This window comes from Schistocerca americana, chromosome 2 (genome assembly GCF_021461395.2).
Source record: "Schistocerca americana isolate TAMUIC-IGC-003095 chromosome 2, iqSchAmer2.1, whole genome shotgun sequence".
Taxonomy (NCBI): Eukaryota; Metazoa; Arthropoda; class Insecta; order Orthoptera; family Acrididae; genus Schistocerca; species Schistocerca americana.
The window spans coordinates 244,396,430-244,417,127 of record NC_060120.1 but is presented as its reverse complement, the minus strand read 5'-3'; the positions used below and the strand labels follow the sequence as shown (position 1 = coordinate 244,417,127).

The 20,698-nt window shown below is 40.3% G+C and overlaps 1 protein-coding gene across 5 annotated transcripts in view; it reads right to left on the bottom strand.

Moving 5' to 3' along the window:
* Positions 1-20,698, bottom strand: part of LOC124595585 — a 202,525-nt gene that overhangs the window by 8,958 nt on the left and 172,869 nt on the right. For 4 of the 5 annotated variants that reach the window (XM_047134376.1, XM_047134378.1, XM_047134377.1 and 1 more), the window contains exon 4: positions 13,967-14,165. In XM_047134376.1, coding sequence (XP_046990332.1) covers positions 13,967-14,165 — 199 coding nt within the window. The remainder of the gene's footprint in view (positions 1-13,966; positions 14,166-20,698) is intronic. The other variant, XM_047134380.1, reaches the window with a different exon arrangement.

The window sequence follows — 20,698 nt, the reverse complement described above, 5'->3', positions numbered from 1 at the left end:
AAGACTTGAAGTCCAATGCTGCCTCTGTCATGGTGACAGGAGAAATATACTGGAGGGGAGACATTACTTATCTGTGAGAAAGGAAAAGAAGTGAAACGGGAAAAGTAAAAGCCAAGTTACAAAAGTGCTGCTAATACACGTTATTTGTAGCTTCTGCTGTATATTTCGCAGTCAACTCAAATGGCTTTAAAATATTCGAAATATTGTCGTTTTTGAAACTACCACTTTACTATACGCTACAGAGGTATATTGCCTTACGCCGAATATGACACCTACAGGACACTATTTTTCACACTACTTTAGCTGACGAAATGAGATGCCAGCATCTTTCGTCGGTACCCACCTATCTTATCAAACGACTGACACTGATACCGAAATTAGGAATCTCTTATCTCGCTTTAGTCACAAAAGGATTCTTGTTAATGTTTTCTCGGCACTAGAGCATCTAGTGGGGTGTCAACTTCTCAGAATTTTGCAGGTATCGAGGAACGCTTCTGCTTCCACTTTATCTAGGCGTTATGATGGATTCTTCTGAATTCTAGATAAGAACGTGAGCGCCTGGTTCTCTAAAGGGCTATTTCTGGGTGTTTCGACCTTTTAGTGGTCTTCTTTTCCACTATAATAAGTAGTATGTGTTCATATAGAGTGCTCCTGCAATTCATGTTGTTAAACAATTTTGATGCGGTAGCGCACCTCCCCTGGGGGTGCAAATGACTTTCGGTAATGTTTGGATAGCAGGATAGTGGCGCACAGTTGCTGATCATCTGATTTCGGTTCCACATTCTAGGTTACAAGCGAAAGTTCTGTGCAGAATATTCTAGATGCATCAGAGCAGAACGTTCTAGTGGAATGCTGATACAACCCTTGTACGACCCTAAGTTAATGACAAGGATGGCTGCATTGAAAAGTGAGTTATAATGCTCCGAAAATAGTGTGGGAACAAATGAAATATGTTATTTGCATGTTGAAAATATATTTCTTGTAAAACTATTGAGAGTAATTCGCCGTTCTGATGATTAAATCAAACGCAGTAACCTCTTTACAGTTTCGCGAATGAACAGAACTGAAATCTCTTATCATCTCCTATTTTGCAGCTATACGCAGTACTCTATTTTTGGGGGGACACTGGTGGACGCGCATCCATGAACTTTTCTGTCCGGAATGTAACTTCCTGTTGCTGTTGGAAAACTTAAAAAAGTTCGCCAACGATTTATCTCACGGTCGTAAATCGGATTTATTTCATTTTTAATTACAATGTAGTTTTGTAGGTAAATAAGTAATCAGCTATATTGAAAAACTGAGTAATTGTCGCTGCATTAAATCTAGTGTAGAGTACCCCAAAACTCTGTTTACAAAAATAACAGTGTCTGTAGTAATACATAGAGAGACACTACACTTCATAGTCTCATATTACTGCCACCTACGTGACAATATTATACTGATAACAAAATGACTGATCTGTCGAGGGTAACATATCACCACATCAGCTACGACTTTGGCAAGGGGACATGGTCACTGTTAAGTCTCCTTCTGCCTTTTGAACGAGCGAGAAAGACTGCAGCTAATATTCTCATTTTTAAACCTTATCCTTTCCTTCTTCTAGCAGCTGCCTAGTTATCTTCAAGAAGACTGTTATCAAACATAGCTGCATCTACAGTATGATTAGTGGCACATGGTTTACTGCCTTTTCCACCACTTTAACTTGAAAGTCAACGAAACGTCCAACTCTAAAAAAACTTAAGCAGAAGATAAACAAGTGTGCGACATTCTCACGAATCAAAAATAACTTATGGAACGCATAGTAGTGTCACAAAGAATTTGCAGTTGAGACTATTTCCATCACCAAGGCTTTAATACGCCTGTAGCACAAATCATTTTCGATATTCCTTGTAGTTCAAATAAACGAAATATCTTAGGTTTCTGCAACCCTCCTGAAGAACCAGACAAGGTTTATGGCTATAACCAACTACTTTCTCTCACTTTCGGAAAATTGTTACTTACAAATCGCCAAGCAAAGAAAATCTCGAAAAAAATGTCATTAGTTCGATACTCCCTGTTCATCCGAATGTGCTTTATCAACGATATTTAATTTCCTGGAAATGTTTCTTATCACGTTCTGAGTCAAAATTCGTAGTAATCCCACACTCAGGGAATGACCGTAATGAAGCAGGTGCGGGAATCCTGCACAGCCGCTCTTGGGAAGACCCTAGTGGAGGTGGTTTGTCATTGCTTCCGCCTACTCGTTATGTGTCGTGTGGAGGATTGTGACGAGTGGTTGTATAGTGTGAGGCTGGGTTCGTGATGCTGTAGATGAAGGAAAGGGCGAGGACGAGACCCCGTGCTAGCACGTAAGCTACTCCTCTCCCAAATAGCAGCAAGGGTGGCGCCGGGCTCAACATTCCCATCCGATGGACGGATCATAGTCAACAGTGACGCATACCTTCAGTTCATGACATACTGAGGAGAGATTTGCAATTAAATCCATGGCTTTGGTGCAAAGCCTAGCGATCAGGAACGCAACGCCACCATCTCTGCACCTCTTACCGGCCCAATGAAGAATTTCGTCCACCAGCGGGATTCGAACCGGCTTACCTCCGGGTTGAGCGCCGCAGGCGTGCTTTAGTTTCATTTCGGTTATGGTTGCGGGACCTGTACTGCCTAATAAGCAGAAACTGAAGTGGAAATATTTGATCATGGGAAAAGTCAAACGACGACACTTTTTTGAAGAGTATTTCCTATCGCCAGACGATCACACTGGCCAAGGGCAACACGACGAGAAGGTAACCTTATCACGGACGCTCAGAAGCACTCAAAAAAAAACCTTCACTAAAGGAGAACTGTTGTTCATCTAGCGGAACGAGTGTGAGATGTTTGATACGAGGGTATTATCTACAGATGATCCACAGCATTTGCTATACGGATCTCTTGGAAATAACACGTGGAGCAGCGATACCACCACGAGGCCAGTAATCTTGTGTGGGAGCTCTCCAAATTCTTTGCATCACCTTAGAGCACTCCTTGATAAAGCGAAAGAAATTACAGATAGCGGATATCGGATGCTGCATCTGTATCACGACCAGTACACGTGACGCTTCTACAAGATGAGCGGTTGGAATTTCACGGGACAAAGGAGAATCTTTCAAGTACTTGTAAGCTTTAGCCTATCTTGTGGAGGAAGGAAATTCCAGAGTGGTTCGGTTTACCCAGTGGTAGAGAGCCACAATCACAAAGGTTACACTGTCTATATCCTCCTCCTCGTCCATTTCAACAGGTTTCGTATTCCCTTCGTAACGGATGTTTTCTCATGTTGCTAGTCACACTTTGTAAGCAGCAATAAAACACTTAGATGTTTCTGCACTCAGGTGTATGCCGACGAAAGTGATTACGAAAGTGGTTCAAAATGCTTCAAATGGCTCTGAGTACTATGGGACTTAACATCTGAGGTCATCAGTCCCCTAGAGCTTAGAACTACTTAAGCCTAACTAACCTAAGTATATCACACACATCCATGCCCGAGGCAGGATTCGAACCTGCGACCGTAGCAGTGGCGTGGTTCCGGACTGAAGCGCCTAGAACCGCTCGGCCACCACGTCCGGCTATGACAGTGGAATAGTATTATGAAACAACGAGATTCCAATTCCTGCTCGGTCATCCAAATGTAAGTTTTCATGGGTTCCCTATAAAGGTGAAGGAGAATGTCTGGTTGGTTCTTCTGAAAAGCGCACGACCGATTTCTTCTCCATTCTTGTTCAATCCCAGATTGTGCTCCATCTATAATGACTTTGTCATCGACGTGACGTTAAACTGTAATCGCTTTTTACTTTCCACTGCGATTTAAGAATGGGACTGCCATAACGTGATGAGCTTCAAGACACCTAAAATTTGCACCGCAAATATTGCGGAAATGGAAAGTGCTATTGATGTGCGGTTTGCGCAGAATGAATTGATAGTTAGTGGCTCCTACTGATAGCCGATAAACAGATTGTATTAACACTTAGGAAGCATATTTTTGTGCAAACAGGCACTTTTTTGAATGGAATAATGCCTATTCACATCAACAAACCAAAAGTGGGGTAAATTAGAATGTCAATCGTATTTTATGCAGAAGTCTATTGCAAGCCTTTTACGAGACATCGTATTTTGGAAAGTTTCCTCACCGACACTTATCTGTGCAATTCAACCGGCATAGTTGTTAGGAACGATGTTGTTATGTTTGCTTACAGTGTGTGTGTGTGTGTGTGTGTGTGTGTGTGTGTGTGTGTAAGGAGTGCATCGCGACCTGCTACTCAGTCAGTGTGTGACAGTCCAAGCAGTAAATAGAATTAATTTTAATACCTTCAGTTGCTGACGGGCGTTGATATATATCAACGGGAACAGGTGAAAATGTGTGCCTCGACCGGGACTTGAAACCGGGATCGTTTGCTTACAAGGCACACGTTCTATCCATCTGAGCCACCGAAGGCGTAGAGGATAGTGCGACTGCAGGGACTATCTCGCGCACGCCTCCCGCGAGATCGACATTCTCACCTTGTATGTCCACACACTACATTCGTAGTGTCCCACCCCAACACACTCATTACTAGTGGAAGACATTCTTACCAAGTCCCGTAAGAGTCCGGGGAATATGTGTGCATCCGCACAGAAGGAGGTCATGGCCGGTATGGCCAGAACTATATACTTATATGGATATGGTGTCTGTTCTTTCGGACGTGTCCGTGTCCGTGTGTGTGTGTGTGTGATTGTGTGTGTGTGTGTGTGTGTGTGTGTGTGTGTGTGCGTGTGTGTTTGTGTTAAAAACTGGATTTTTTTGTGTTTTGGAAACAACTTTATTCCTTCGTCTGCATCACTGTTAACTCCGTCACAATAATTCCCTTTAGATGTTATATACTTATGTTAGTTATTTTTTCAGTCCCCAAAACATTTCTCGAACTCGATCTTTGGAACAACTTTTAGTTCTCTCAGCGATGCTTTGTTTGTAAAACGACGGTTCATTTATTTTTTGTTTACTTCTGGTAACAGAAAAATGTCACGTTGGACCATGTCTGGCTAATATGGGGGCTTCAGCATCATAACAGTGTTGTTTTTTGTTCAAATCGAATAGCCATGAATTATCTGCCGCAAATCTGGCCGATTTTATCGTACTCCTTCACGCAAACGCTGTTGAACTTCTAAGCAGTACTTCTTGTTCATGGTTCGACCTTGTGGCAAGAACTCATGGTTCACTACGCCGTTAAAATCGAGATAAACTGTGGGTGTAATCTTTACATTTGACAGCAATTATCTAGCCGTTTTCGGTGTTGCCGACCCAGAATGTTTCTTCCACTGTGATGGTTTAGCCTCAGTTTCGACGTCATATCTATAAACCCATGTTTAGTCATCTGTTATGACATGTTTCGGTTGTTTTATATCGCTGTCGTTTTCATTTAGCCATCCGCACGCAACTTGCATTCGGCGCTATTTTTCCTCGAAATTTAACAACTGCGAAACCAACTTTGCCTTCACACTTTGCATTTCTAAAACATTCGAAAAAGTTTCACGGAATGCGCTAACTGATATGACAACAACATCAGCGACTTCTCGATCCGGCGATCGTTCATAATCATTTCTTTCACTTTTTCCACAACATCGTAGGTTTGTGATTTGCTGGTGGGATGCTGGTGCGTAGAGGACCTTCTTCGAAACGCTTATACCAGTCGTTTTGCAAACGAGCCATAGGCAATAGTTTACATTTCTAAAACTTTGCTGCAAAATTTAATACATATCCTCTGATCGATTTTTTAACAACAGACTAAATAAACATCGAAGTGGCTAACACCGTACAAGTACTTTTCAGATAAGTTTCCAACACAAGAACGATAAAACTGCGATAAAATCTCACATACACACGTACTATATATCGATTACAGCTAATTTCATTTCTCGATCCTCAGTTTACAATTTCTTGGGCAGTCCTAGACTCCATATCTTCCTTGAAGTCTCTCACGCATCTTCCAGTCAATCAATCTCATTCTGTTTTTGCCTTTGGGATCCACCTTCATACATTCTTAGGCCATTTATTATCATACACTCGGTTTAGACGTCCACGCGACAGCAACCCTTTCCTTTTAGCAGCTTCCATGATACTCCTGGCTTATTTATTTCTGCTAGTGTGTAGACTACAGCCCTTCGTTAGTTAGCTACATATTCCATGGATCATTTTAACGATTTTTTTTTCTCGAAATGATATGGAACGAGTCAGTTTACAGCATATGCATAAGTGTTCAACTTTTTATTAATGAATCTATATTTTACAGACCTAGTCATGCATATCCAAAAAATACTAGAATTATTTCTTTACAGGTTTATAAGTAAAAATTCGTCTGTGTAATAGAAAGAGTTGTCTAGAAGAAATAATTTTTGTTTGAACTGATTACTTATTTTGCTGCTGTTATCTTATTTGGCAAATAATCAAAGATTTTTGTTGCTGGATACTGAACACATTTCTGAGCGACTGACAGCTTTAAAAACGCATAATAAAGACAGTTTTTTTCTTCTGGTCATGTAGGTATGGATCTCACTATCTGATGGATTTTCTACAACAATTTTTTTTAAATTTAGATGTATACCTTCTTGAGAGGAGCCTACAAGATGACTGAGGGAGAAAACCAAATACTGTTTTTACTACTCGGTTTTGTGCGGTCAGAACTTTGAGTTACTTCAGAAAATTATTCCATATGGCATTATCGCGTGGAAATAAGTAGTATGTATTAGGACGTAGATTCGTTTATTTTCAAGACTAGAAATTGTACGAAGAGAAAAAGTAGCTGAACTTAATGGTTTGATCAGCTCAGTAATGTGCTTCTCCCAGTTCAAGTTTTCTTCAGTAGGTACACTCAACAATTTGGAACATTCTACCCTATTTAGTGACTCCGTTTCTCGTGCTACATCATTTGTTGGTATGACTCTGTTTTTTGTACAGAACTGAGTATACTGCGTTTTCTCAATATTTCAGAAGAGCCCATTTTCAGAGAATCGCTTAATAAATCTTTCAAAAGTGACAGTAACAATCTCTTGTATTGCTTTCTCTCTAATGGGTACATTTATAACAATAGTATGATCTGCAAAAAATAAATACTCTGTTTGTTGAATGTTGAGTTAGTGGTTATTTACATACATAAGTAATAGGAGTGCACTCAAAATTGAACCATGTGGGACACTCTTAGTGATCTCTCCCCAGCCACCAAAACATTCTAACTGCCAAAAATTGTTTGGATTATGCAGCAGCACAAAGTTTTTGCCTTTTGTTTATTAATTGTAATTCATATCAATTGTATGTATAGCTATCGATTCCCTAAAACTGGAATTTTTCTGAGAGTGTAACATGATCTACACATTCAGAGCGCTTGGAAGGATCACAAAAAATTACAACTGGTGTTATTTTATTACTTAAGGGTTGCAATATTTGATGAGCGAATGTATAAATATTGCCCTCAATCGAGCAGTGCTCCTGGAATCTAATATGTGATGTGATCGCTTCTAATTAAATGTGAGAGTACTTCTGAGCACATTTCTTTTTCGATATTTTTGGAAAAAGACTTCAGTAAAGAAACTGGTTTATAATATTTAAACCTTTCTTATCATCTTTCATTTACAGATGTTTAACAGTGGCATATTTTAACCTGCCTGCAAAAATTCCCTTTGCCAGTTACGAGTTATGTCTATCACTAAGGCCATTAAAACATCTTTTAAAAATTCTGTTTGAAATTCCATCAACGCCTTAGAAGATTTTCATTGCTTTAGAGAATTTTTATGATTAATTTCAGGGAAACATCTTTGTTTTACTTCTAGTTGTTCAAAGTCTAGTGAAATGATATTTTAAATACATTTTGTTGCTTCATCACCTGAATCATTAGTATTTTTTTGCTGCTGCATTTAGAAAGTGATTGTTAAAAACAGCAAAAAACAGTAACAGCTTTGGCATTCACTTCAATTCTGACGATATCCTATGCACTGACTGGAGCTCAAAGACAAAATATGAACTACGCCATAAAGATCAACAGGAAGAAATGCTTTAATACTCTGCTGTAAGTGGATGATCAAATAATAATTCAAGAAAATCAAAATAACCTGTTTATCACCTTAATTTGTTGGTTTCCAAATATAACAAACACCTTCAGTCAGAAAACAAAGGTTGTGGCATTCAAGAGAAAATCGCCTATAAGATCTAAAACTGTAATAAATGATGTAATACAGGAAAAGGTAAACCACTTTCAGTATCTCGGCTATAAAATGCAACGAAACTTCGACAGTGAAATTGATAACAAGGACATAAAATTTATCACAATCTGCGGAACAAATAAAAAATAAGTTCCAAAAAAAGGCACGAAAGAAACACAGATGAATTTTTACGAAATCACAGCACTGTCTACTATGCTGTACAGATCTGACCCCTGGGTTCCTACCGAAAGGATGTGAGCAGGATCCTGGCTGTGAAATAAGATGGCTCTGTAGTGTTAAAGGGCACTGCAGAACACTGTTTCAGAAATTAAGACATTAGAAATGAATTACAAGTTCATTCAGTGCCTAAGAAAATAGACCTGCACAGAAACAGATGCTGGGAATGTGTAGCTACTATGGATAAGAATGGATTTCCAAGACAAATTCGTTGTCACAAACCTAGAGGGACAAGATGGAGAGGAAGACCCTGGAAGAGATGGTTGAACTTTGTTGACCAGAGCAGGTGAAATGACCTAGTAAGAAGTACACTTCCTAGTTAATATTTTTAGGAAATCTATTTTCAAATAATGACACAAATTTACTATTTACTTGATAGAGTTTCACATCAGCATCTCTTTCCAAATATACCTTATCCCAACCATCTCTATTATCTTATTCTTAAGACACACTGCTTATTTCCATTAATTGTCCATTTGCAATAATTGAGTGCACATTAATTGCTTCAGACTGAGCATGATCTACAAAAATGTTATCAGTCAGGATTCTGCTAACTTACTGCACACAAGTTGGATAATTAAGTACTGAAATCAGAGTGAAATAGGAAAATACTGATACCAGTACATTTTTTTCTGTCAGAATATATTAAGAAACCTTCATTGAAATCTACACAAATTACTGTTTCTTGTTGTGTGATGCGTCACTCAATAAAGAATCTAAATGTGAGATAAGCAGCTGAAAGTTTCCTGCAGCAGATCTGTAGACTCTTAGAATTATAAGATAAGTATTCTGCAGTAACAGCTCATAAGTACATGTTCCTAGGGTAGATTTACACAAAACTGCTTGTTTCAATATTTTTGACATTGTGACAACTTTTATGTACGTTCCGTACTGGTTCCACACGAAAATAATGCTAGTCGTTAATCCCTGGCATTTAACTTCTCTAATCCTGTGATTATGTGGTGTTCGGAGTGGTGTAGAACATGCATAGTTTAGCTCATCTACCTTTTTCTTTAGACCCTTGATGTTCTGTTTTCGTTTCCAGTAATGTAGTTCAACAGATATCGCTTGCATTTCTTTTCTGCTGCTTGTTTTTCAAGTGCATGACTCTCACATACATACTATTTCCGCTTTTGATTCGCAGATAATCTTTTAGTTTTATTTGTGATCTTATTGCTCCAAAATTTTGAGTTTATTTTGGCGAATACACTTGTCCAACACGATTTTTAGTATCTTTTACATTCATTCCATTTATATAGTTACACCTCAACTAAAAGCATAACTCCGTCCGAACAGGCCGTGGAAGGCTCAAAGGACCGACCGGCCGCCGTGTCATCCTCAGCCCACAGGCGTCAATGGGTGCGGATATGGAGGGGCATGTAGTCAGCACATCGATCTCCCGGCCGTAAGTCAGTTTACGAGACCGGTGCCACTACTTCTCAATCAAGTAGCTCCTCAGTTTGCCTCACGAGGGCCGAGTGCATGACGCTTGCTAACAGCGCTCGGCAGACCGGATGGTCACCCATCCAAGTGCTAACCCAACCCGACAGGCTTAACTTCGGTTATCTGATAGGAACCGGTGTTACCACTGCGGCATGGCCGTTAGCATATAGTATACAGATATTTAAAAAAGAATAACAGTTAATACTGAAACTCTCAGTACCTGATTTATGCTATTCGCCACTACCCAGTGTCATACACCTATTTATCTTTGTGTTTAGTCTCAAATCTCACTTTTCATATTCTGCAAACAGCTTCCTTACCATATAGCTACTGTCTTCACTATCTTCGTCAATTGTCAGTAAAGTAGAAGACGTAAAACAGTTCTAAGTACACTTAGTACTTTGATTTAGATGTGACCTGTCGTAATATTGGCTGCACTGGACTACTGTACCCGGCTGCATCCACTTTAAAGTATTAGTACGGTTCTCACGTCGGACAAAGCTTAGAATCTACTGCAGTTTTTTTATTTACCTTTCAATTTAAATTTGAATGCTTGGGGTTTATCACTCAACTTTTTTCAGTTATGCCGGAAGCCTGTTGAATAGTGCACAGGTCTCTTCTGTACAGTAGTTAAAGAGGTGCTATCTGGGTGGATATTACTTTTCCATCTAGTGTTCACTGAATGAATGTTACAGTTTTTTTTCGAATGCCTTAATATTTTCAACAACAAATCTAACAATGAGATGTATGCACGAGGATGGCAGAGTTTTAATTCCTAGATTCTTGAACAACGCTTTACATCAAGGTGGCAGCACGGATCAGTCTGATTTTCTTTGTTAAGACTATTCTTGGTGAGTGCAAAGAGTTGTCCCAAAATATAACACCACACGAAATAACAGGGTGCAAGTATGCAAAATGTCACAGCCGGTAGAGATCATTGTTATAATGAAAGTAGTAGCATTGCGTTTGTGCACAAGATCGTTAACGTGATACTTACAGGAAATCTTTTCATCTACATTCAGTTTCGATTTTAGAATAGTTCCGTGTCTTAAACTGTATGCACTACATTTAGCTGCAGTTAAGCATTAATCTCTTCTCTGAAAGTCAGGTGCTGGTATTACGGATCAGTCTTTTGTATTACAAAGCTACTGTGAATTTCCTGAGAGAAGTCGTTTTCATGCACAGGCTGTTTTATTTTGAAATAATCACTTTATATCATGATTTAGCTATTAGCTAATTGCTCCCCCTTGGCCATTTTCAACCTACCTCGTGATAAAAACAATATCAAAAGTTAAAACAGCTTCAAGAGGAAACAAGAAATAAAATAAAAAATATGCATACAAAAAAATTACATATCTTTGTTAATTGCGTCACAGTAATATATTGTAAGCATACAGTATCATATAGTCCACACTTTTAGTTTAAGTATATTTAGTAACATCGTTGATCAAGTTTGTATTCTTTTTATGTAAGGTTTCTTATGTCTTTGATGGTGCAGTTGTTTAGTCAAATTTGGCTTTAAGACGTTGCCCGCCGTGTGTAATTTCACTTTAATGTTACACTAAAGTATTTTAATGTGTTGTACGTTGGCACAGTGACAAAATCCCATAAGTGCTGCATTTTCTCATTTTGCATATAGATTTCACATCACAGATAGTAAGTTGTAACATAATTTGACAATAATAACATATGAAATTCATATTTTTTACTTTTTTAACGTGAATTACACTGAACAGTGCTGTAAATGCATGTTGTGCGCGTAACTACCATGACTGAGAGAAACTGTTGTTAAGGAAATCCATCAGATGTTACTGCATGCACAGAGACGTGTGGATTACTGGATGCTATATGTTTATAATTTTTACTGTGATTCACATAACAGATATGTGTAAATTTTTATATTTTTAATCTTTTATTTTACTTCTCGTTTCCTCTTGAAGCTGATCTAACCTTTGATGTTGTTTTTGCCACCAGATAACTTGAAAATGCCTAAGGGGCAAAATCAGTTAATAGCTAAATCATGAAATAAAGTGATTATTTCAAGATAAAAATAGCCTAAGCAAGAAAACTACTTCCCTCGAATGTTATGTACCACCTTCTTTGCTACACAGTTAACATTACATTCCACGTCTTTGACAACAATACCTTTTTCATCTGCAAAGAGAAATGTCATCTTTAGTGCGATATCATTACTATATAGGGTGTTTCTTTTAACTTGAGCCATCTAAAAATCTCGAAAACGGCGCATCCTACGAGACGAATGTTCTGGGTAAAAAGTTAATGTTATTAAAGAGAACATCTTTCTGTGCTACAGCTGACCACCTCGTAACAACCTCTCCTGCGTGGGCGGAGTTAACTTTGGATTTTCAGATGTTAACCCCCATTTTAACTTCGTATTCGGATACAAGAAAATACGTTTAGTTTACCAAATCGTCGCGATCCATTCGTGGTAGGTGGCGCTGTAATCGACAATGTAAAGTACGTTTGTTTTTGCAATTAAGAACCTACGCATTTCACTTACGATGTAAGTGTAAACCTTTGTGTTCTAACGGTTGAGACTGATGTTCCGACATTAGCTGAGTGTTGGAAATGAGACTGCACAGTATAATATGGCTAGCCGTTTCATCGTTTGGCTAACTATGTTTAATGTGATCGAGGAACAACGACATGGATGCAATAGTTTTGTGTTTCTATAGGGAAGCTTCATTTCAGTGAGTACCCTTACTTCTCACCATCGGGGTGCTTGATTTCGGTGATCATCCATGTGCAGCTGTGCCTTTCACTATCACTTCACGGACGTTTTACTTCATGACAGTGGTTGTGGCTCGTATTCTGCCGATCGCCGTGTAACGGCCAGCGTGAGAGTTGCGACTGTTGGACGGTAACATACCCCGACATCCGTCACCCTGATGGCGGGGTTCGAGGGCGGCCAACGAAGTAAAGCATCCAGTGGTTTCGTGACTCACCGCAATGAACTCCATAGGGAACAGAAAACTACGTTGCCATACAAGTAGCTTATTTGCCAGAAATGTCAATCTCTAGCCATGTTATTTGTATCATACAATCAAATTTTCAACTCTCTAGTACCGTTTGAACACAAATATCAGGCTTTAGAACATAAAGGTTTAAATTTACATCGTAAATGATATGTAGGATCAAATGCCTCTGATCTCAACTGCAAAAACAGGCACACTTGATATTTGCAGATACAGCGCTACCTACCACTAATGGTAAACAATGGTTTGGTAAACCGTACGTATTGTTTGGCATAGAATCCAAAAATGCAATAAAATTGGATGGTTTCCATTTGAAAATCAAAGTTGACCCCGCCCACCCAGGAGAGTTGGTTAGGAGGTGACCAGTTGTACCAATGACAGATGTCCCCTTAACTAATATTAACTTTTCACCTAGAACATTCGTTTCGTAGTATGTGTCGCTTTCGAGATATTTCATTCTGTCAAGTTAAAACAAACACGTTGTATATGAAGAAGAGTAACGGTCCCAGAATAGAACCCTGTGGTGTCCAACATTTTACATGATCCCAGTCAGATTAAGATCTCTTCCTCGTTTGTTGACAGTGAAGAACAAGCTTCTGGTCAGCCCCTCCCGCCGGAGATTCGAGTCCTTCCTCGGGCATGTGTGTGTGTGTGTGTGTGTGTGTGTATTGTTCTTAGCATAAATTAGTTTAAGTAGTGTGTAAGTCTAGGGATGGATGACCTAAGCAGTTTGGTCCCTTAGGAATTCACACACATTTGAACATTTGAAGCTTCTGGTTCCTACTTTCCAGATAAGAAGTGTATCATTCTTGAGATTATGCACTATTCTCATGATATTCCAACATGCAAAAGTATCAGACGCTCTTGTTTAGGTCATGCTAGTCCCCAGTCCCCAACTTAATGTGTAGCCCTGCTGAAATATGAATATAAGCAAGGCATCACCGGAATAGCCAAGGAGAGCTGTGCATTCGTGACATGCTGCTCATGCAGGGAGGAGTGGAAAGTGATTGGGAGAGCCAGAGCCGAGCAGTGAGTGCGAAAGCAGAGGCTGGGTGCTGAGTGAGTCTCGTGCAGGACAAGTGGAGGCGCCTCACCTCATGGCCCGGGCCATCTTCTCGTAGGTCATGCGCGGGTTGCCGTGCCGGCGGCCCCACAGCCTGGCCAGCCAGTCGGTGTTGAGGATGCGGAAGATGCCTTGGTCGCGGTTCACCCAGTGGATGCACGGTTCGTTGCGCGGGTCCTCCAGCAGGTTGAGCAGGAAGCGCCACAGCATGACCCGCTCCACGCGGCCTGCTGCCCACCGACAGAACAAACCATTCGTCAGCCCCACCGCCGGAAAAGTCGTCACACACGTTCCACAAGCCGTCCAGAACCTTTAGGGTCAAAATCCCACAGGCAGTACAGGATCACTCCAAAAGTGAGTACTCTGAAATGAGGAACCACTGGTCGGGAATGCATCACTGGATCTTGAATTTGAAACAGGTGCGGGGCACATGCTTCCAAAGTGTTAACGTTTCAGCACCGACATTGGTGGCCCCACTGTCGTCTGTATTCTAGATGAATTTCTTAACACTGAGATTAAAAGAATTTATTGGTGTAAGATGGCCAACTGTACTGAATCCATGTGTTATGGTGCTCCGCAGTGGGTGTTGATATGGATGTCACATCCAACTGGTAAATACGAGGCTCGGCCATACTACCGTCATATGTGGGTGGATTATGTACAATTGGTCTTCCATTCGTACTACATGAACTGTTTGTTTTAATAAGCCCCACTGTGTTTACTTTCCCCCTGGCAAAAACAATTTTGAAATTTGCAGAAAGTCTACATTATGCTAACTTAGATGTGTGTCAGTGTAAAATTCCTGCTGACTAGTTAGTTCCGAACACAAGAAGAATAATGAATAATTTGTACCCATCTGAAAAGTGTTCTTTGAAACAAAATATGTTTATGGAAAGAAAGAGGTTGGTAGTGTCGTAACCACGTGTACATAAGTACAAAGCTAAACATCCATTTTCCAACCATTAGTTCCTTTTCACAGGGCACTCATCTTAAGGTCCTTGACCATCTGTACAATTTTGACCCTACATTTCTGGGACACCCTATAGAAGATATTGCTAACACTAATACAGATAAGCGGACGGTTCCGCCATAACTCTTCATTATAATCCTAGTGTCTTATGGGGCATTTCCTCTCTTCAGATCGCTTATGCTTTCATGTTGTTTTTACGTATCTCCCTACTAAGCATCCTCCAAATTTTCCTATACTTGTGAAACATATGTCCAGGATCGGACAGCGTAGGTTTAGATTATACAATAAATACTTACTTTCCTTTTTAGTGTCTGGAGATCAAAGCATTTTCGGTTCAAAATTGGGCTATGTGCAATTCTTCCTTGAATTTCTGCCATAATTGGTGGAGGGAACATTTACTAGTACATTTAGGATAGGCCAAGAGATGTTCCAAAAAATGGTTCAAATGGCTCTGAGCACTATCGGACTTAACTTCTTTGGTCATCAGTCCCCTAGAACTTAGAACTACTTAAACCTAACTAACCTAAGAACATCACACACATCCATGCCCGCGGCAGGATTCGAACCTGCGACCGTAGCGGACGCGCGGTTCCAGATTGTGGCGCCTAGAACCGCTCGGCCACTTCGGCCGGCAGAGACGTTCTGTACACTGATATTCGCAACAGTCACATTTATTCATGAGGCACCACTCGATCAGGTTTGCTTTCACTGGTGCTACTTCCTTTCCGATTCGGTTCAGCGGACTCCTAATCTTTCATTTCACGTTTTCTAACTGGGAATCTCCTCAATGGAGGGTAGTCTTTTTTGGTAGCTTGACAACTTCTTTATTCAAGAGCCTCTGGTGGGATTTAAGGTCTTCAGGTCCAAAGTAATCCCCACGCATGCATAAGCTATCCAGTGGGTTTGTGAACGGCTCTTCGTGAGGTAGGGTCAGTGTAACTTACTGAGCGGTGTGGGTTTCATGCAACCTGTTATTAGTCGGAATCTTTCATTTAAGCTAAGGCAGACCTTTCGGGCATGTACAGATCTGGACCACACCGGGCAAGCATATTCTGCCATGGAGAATCACATTTTCTGTGGTTCTCGCGACCTTATCATGTTAACAATGTAACAGTCATCTGAGAGCTATAATACTACTTTATTCAGAGATGTGCTACGACACAGTCTAATGACTGTCCAGTGTATTTGATTCTATGGTAGCACCAATGACGACTGGAGTTGCGTATTTCTTTGAGGAGTTACTATGCATTAAGAATTTTCTGGTCATTATCTTTTGAAATATGTTGATATCGGTGAAGAGCTTTCACGACATCTTAAGTGATTTGTCACCAGCCTTTCTGATTGTTCAACAATTAGAACACTTCAGAAAAATTTTAGACCCAGAGGTGTTCTGGTGCGTACATAGAATTTTTTTTCTTTACCGTATCAAAGAAAAATTTACAAAGGCTAGACAGTTAAACTTCAGCTCATTGTCTGTGTTTCTCACTATCAACCAACTGTTCGATCAGATCAGATGTAGTACCATAGTTTTACTGCTCGCCCTGTTTCGCAGGAGGTGTCACTGTCCCCTAAAGAAGTTTCGTCTGAAGCTCTATGCATGTGCATGTACACATTTTGATAAACAGAGTCGTAAACCGAATTACTGCGTATTGCCCTGAGCATCACGGAGCACACCTTACGTTGACTCTATATTCTTTAGACTTAACTATTTATTAGGTTCTGATATGATCTTAAATGTACCACTTTCTGTATCCACAGATTGGTAGCTAGCACACGATCGATAACTGATCGATTGCTTCCGACTGTAAGCTCTTTATTTTCCTAAGAAAATTCAGACATAAGAAAAGTTGTCTCTGATGCAGCATAATATGCAATTTTGAATACAGAACATTACTGATTCTAATTTCCTGCTTCGTGGGTTAATACTAAGCACTTTACATATCTTTACTTAAAACGTTTACGCAGATGATTCAAGTTTTCAGTGTCTATTTCAAAAAATGGCTCTGAGCACTATGGGACTCAACTGCTGAGGTCATTAGTCCCCTAGAACTTAGAACTAGTTAAACCTAACTAACCTAAGAACATCACAAACATCCATGGCCGAGGCAGGATTCGAACCTGCGACCGTAGCGGTCTTGCGGTTCCAGACTGCAGCGCCCTTAACCGCACGGCCACTTCGGCCGGCTAGTGTCTATTTCCCTTCTAATATTATTCCGAAGGCTGGAAACATAAATTCACAGCGAGAAAATATAATTCGTAGAATAGTTTCCATGAACTGATAGCACCAAACCTCCAACACGAAAGTACTGCACTACGTAGTGTTCGGTATTTGCCACTGTAAATGAATTATCTCTGACAAAATAGGTTAAGATGCCCAGATTTCCACACAACAAACATTTACCATTAAACATAAATTAATTAAAACATGAAAACAGAAATATTGATTAATTTTCATATACGCTCCCTAACCAATACATGATTCAACACACATATTTCTGAGATCGGGTGATACTGTGTAATATGTATGACGAAGACAGTCCACTTACTTTTTATTTTGATAATATTATCTTACATATTTTTATATTTCTAGTACTATCCTCATGCCACCTCGGTTTCTGTTACTATCTTGAAAACATATGTAGCATGTATACAGAATCGGCACCATGCGACAGATTACCTGTAGTCACTGAATTAAGTAGTAACGCGAACTTCAACCAGAATTATTTTTCCAGAAGAAATCCTCAAAGGGTATTTTTGGTTGAGAAACAGGCAGTTCCACCCCTGTTCAGGACTGTGGGAAGTAGCTGGCGTTATGTGACGCACAGTTATATGAGGGTTCCCTGAGGAGTCTGTGCTGGGACTGCTTCTGTTTCTTATGTTTATAAATGATATGCTTTCTAATATGACACGCGATTCTAAAATATTTCTGTTTGCTGATGATGCTAGCTTAGTGATGACGGACGTTTAGTGCAGAACAGGCAGCGAATAAAATAATGCAATTCAAGACACAGATTCGTGATTTATACAGAATAACTTGGTGCTAAATCACAGTACAACTCAGTTTTTAAAAGTTTCCAACACACAGTTCAACTAAAACTGGCACTTTGGTTACAAAGAATGGGCATATAATTAGAGAGTCTGAAAAGTTCAGATTTCTAGACGTTCAAATAGAGAGTAAAATTTCATGGAAAGTCTACGTTCAGGATCTTGTTCAAAAACTCAGTGTTGCTATATTTACCATAATAACACTAGCTGCAATAAGTGAGGGTCCGAATCGAAAATTGGTCTTTCCTGCATATTTTCCCATTCACAAAGGGTATATTTTTGGCTCTGAAACGAGCAAAATCGAGCACTATGAGGTGTAAGCTCATGAACCTCTTGTAGATTCTTTTTCAGGAATCAGGGAATACTGATATTGGCCTCTCAATATTTATTTTCTGTAATGTCATTTGTATGAGCTTATCCCCAATAATTAGCAGCGTTCAATCAGTTAATATTAGGCAGAAATCCAAACTGCATTTGGATCATACCTTCCTGATTTTGTGCAGAGAGGTGCGCAGTATTCTGCTGCATCCATTTCCAATAAGTTACCGCAATAATTAAAAACTATTAACAGTGATCTTCGCACGTTCAACTCTAAAAGAAGAATTTCCTTATGGATCACCCCTTCTGTTCTGTTGGGGAGTTCTTGGAAAAAACTTAAGCTAATTCCTGTGTTATAATGTCGATTTTGATGATAGATACTTGAGACTTGTCTTCTGTATAGCCCCTGTCTACATTTTATTCTATCTATTTCAGTTTCGTGTACTGACTCGATCCATGATGATGGAGATTTGCTCCTCAGTTTGAACCCACAGAACTATTCGTACATGTGAAAAATTAAAAAAAAATTAAAATGATTAAGTGCTAGCGACATGTCCGAGCTTCACACAGGTAACGTAAAATTTCTATGGCTGGATGAAATGTCTGGCATAGCAGTAACTTTGCTTACAGTCCACTGCATACAGCTATGAAACAATTCAGAGAAGAACATTAGTTAACTAAATACCATTACTTCAATATAACTTAAATGATTTAAGCAGCACAAAATGTTATCTGCTCCATACTTAAACTGCGTATGGAGTATGACCAAACCAGTAAAGAGTGTTTATGCTTTTTCTGTGCTCCTGTATCACGTCCTCCTGTGGTGTGGTCATGGAAGGTGTGCAGGATTGACACGTACATGAATAAAATGGCAAACTATCCTTCTAAGACCTCCCAGTTTGGCAACAACCTCGGTGCCATCCTGACGCCTTGTTGAGGTCGTTAGAAATGTACCTGTCAGGTACTTTGACATCCAGTCACTTGAGTGGTGTCTCAAGGCTACTCTAACTCCTGAGTCCAGGCAACTCCACCTGATGGGTCTCGAAGGGACTAGAGCACCCACAAAGCACAACTAAGCTGAATGTGTGTCGAAGTTTCTTACAGGTAAATTTTTAATGTGCTCAACAAGGGTCTGTGGGCAGCAATGTAGTTAGCGAACTTGGGGAGGGTGGGGGGTTTGGAGAGCCTTTTTACGTTTCGTTCATGATGCCACAGGTGGGTGCGAAACAAGAGGACTGGAAAAGCATAAACACCCTTGGCTGCTTCGGATCACGTCCAAATTTCATAGAATAGGCTTAAGTGATACTCAGTGGATCCACCCCGTATACCGGAGCAAAAATTGCAATCGCACACACTCCAAAGTGGTTAGATCGCATTGGAAAGAGCCACAGCAGCATGATGTCCTTGGCATTGTGTTGAATCGTCCAGGGGTGTGAGCAGCGCCAAAGAACAAGAACTATCGTTTTCGACCACGAAATGTGTGGGAATCAACATCCCAAGGGAAGGGCACCTGTTGAATACTTCCGTGTCAGTTATGAGCGGCGGTGTGTCTGAAATTCTTTCTTCGGCCAAAGCCCTGCGATTTCAACGCTGGGTGTCGCGATTCAGACCTCTATCGTAGAGGCGTCAAAAGAAGAGTAAAATGTGAGTTAGAGGGGTATGAGGACCTTCTCATAGTGTGACACGTCCACAACGGGCTGAAGTTTAGTGAAGTTTGGTGCAAATGCGACATAATTAACCCACCTTACATTTCAAATGAACTTCTGAGCTGTGTGGATTTTTTTTTTTTTTCCATTGTCGACAAGTTGTGTAAGGTGTCAGGCAAATCCAACACCTTCCACGAAAACCCTGACATGATAAGCAAATCCAGTAGTATGTCACATAGCTCCGAATAAATCGTGACATTAAATTAACCAAAGTAATACGAGTAACGAGTGAGCAAATGGAATACCACAGACTAACACAAGAATGCTTAAATGCATGTCATACCTTCCCACCGTGAGACAGACGCAGTTCCGAGGGGAGAAACGAGAACAGAAGGCGAGAGCAGAACCGTGTTAAGCTGGAAGGCCCTACGATAAGGGACGGACGGACACCCACGTCGCCAGCTAACTGCTAGGACCACACCACCCGCAAGTTTTTAGTGTGAGACTTTTTCGCTCTCTGTTACGTAAGGAGCATCCCCCAGCCCATGTTAAAAGCTAGAGCCCTCCAGAAGAACAGTATAGATATTACGATAACACAAAAAGGGCTACACCATCCGCAAGTTTTAGCGTGAGACTTTTTCGCGTCTCTGTTACGTTAGGACCACCCCCCAGCCCATGTTAAAAGATAGAGCCCTCCAGAAGAACAGTATAGATCTTACGATAACGCTAAAAGGACCACACCAGCTGCAAGTTTCAGCGTGAGACTTTCTCGCGTCTCTGTTAC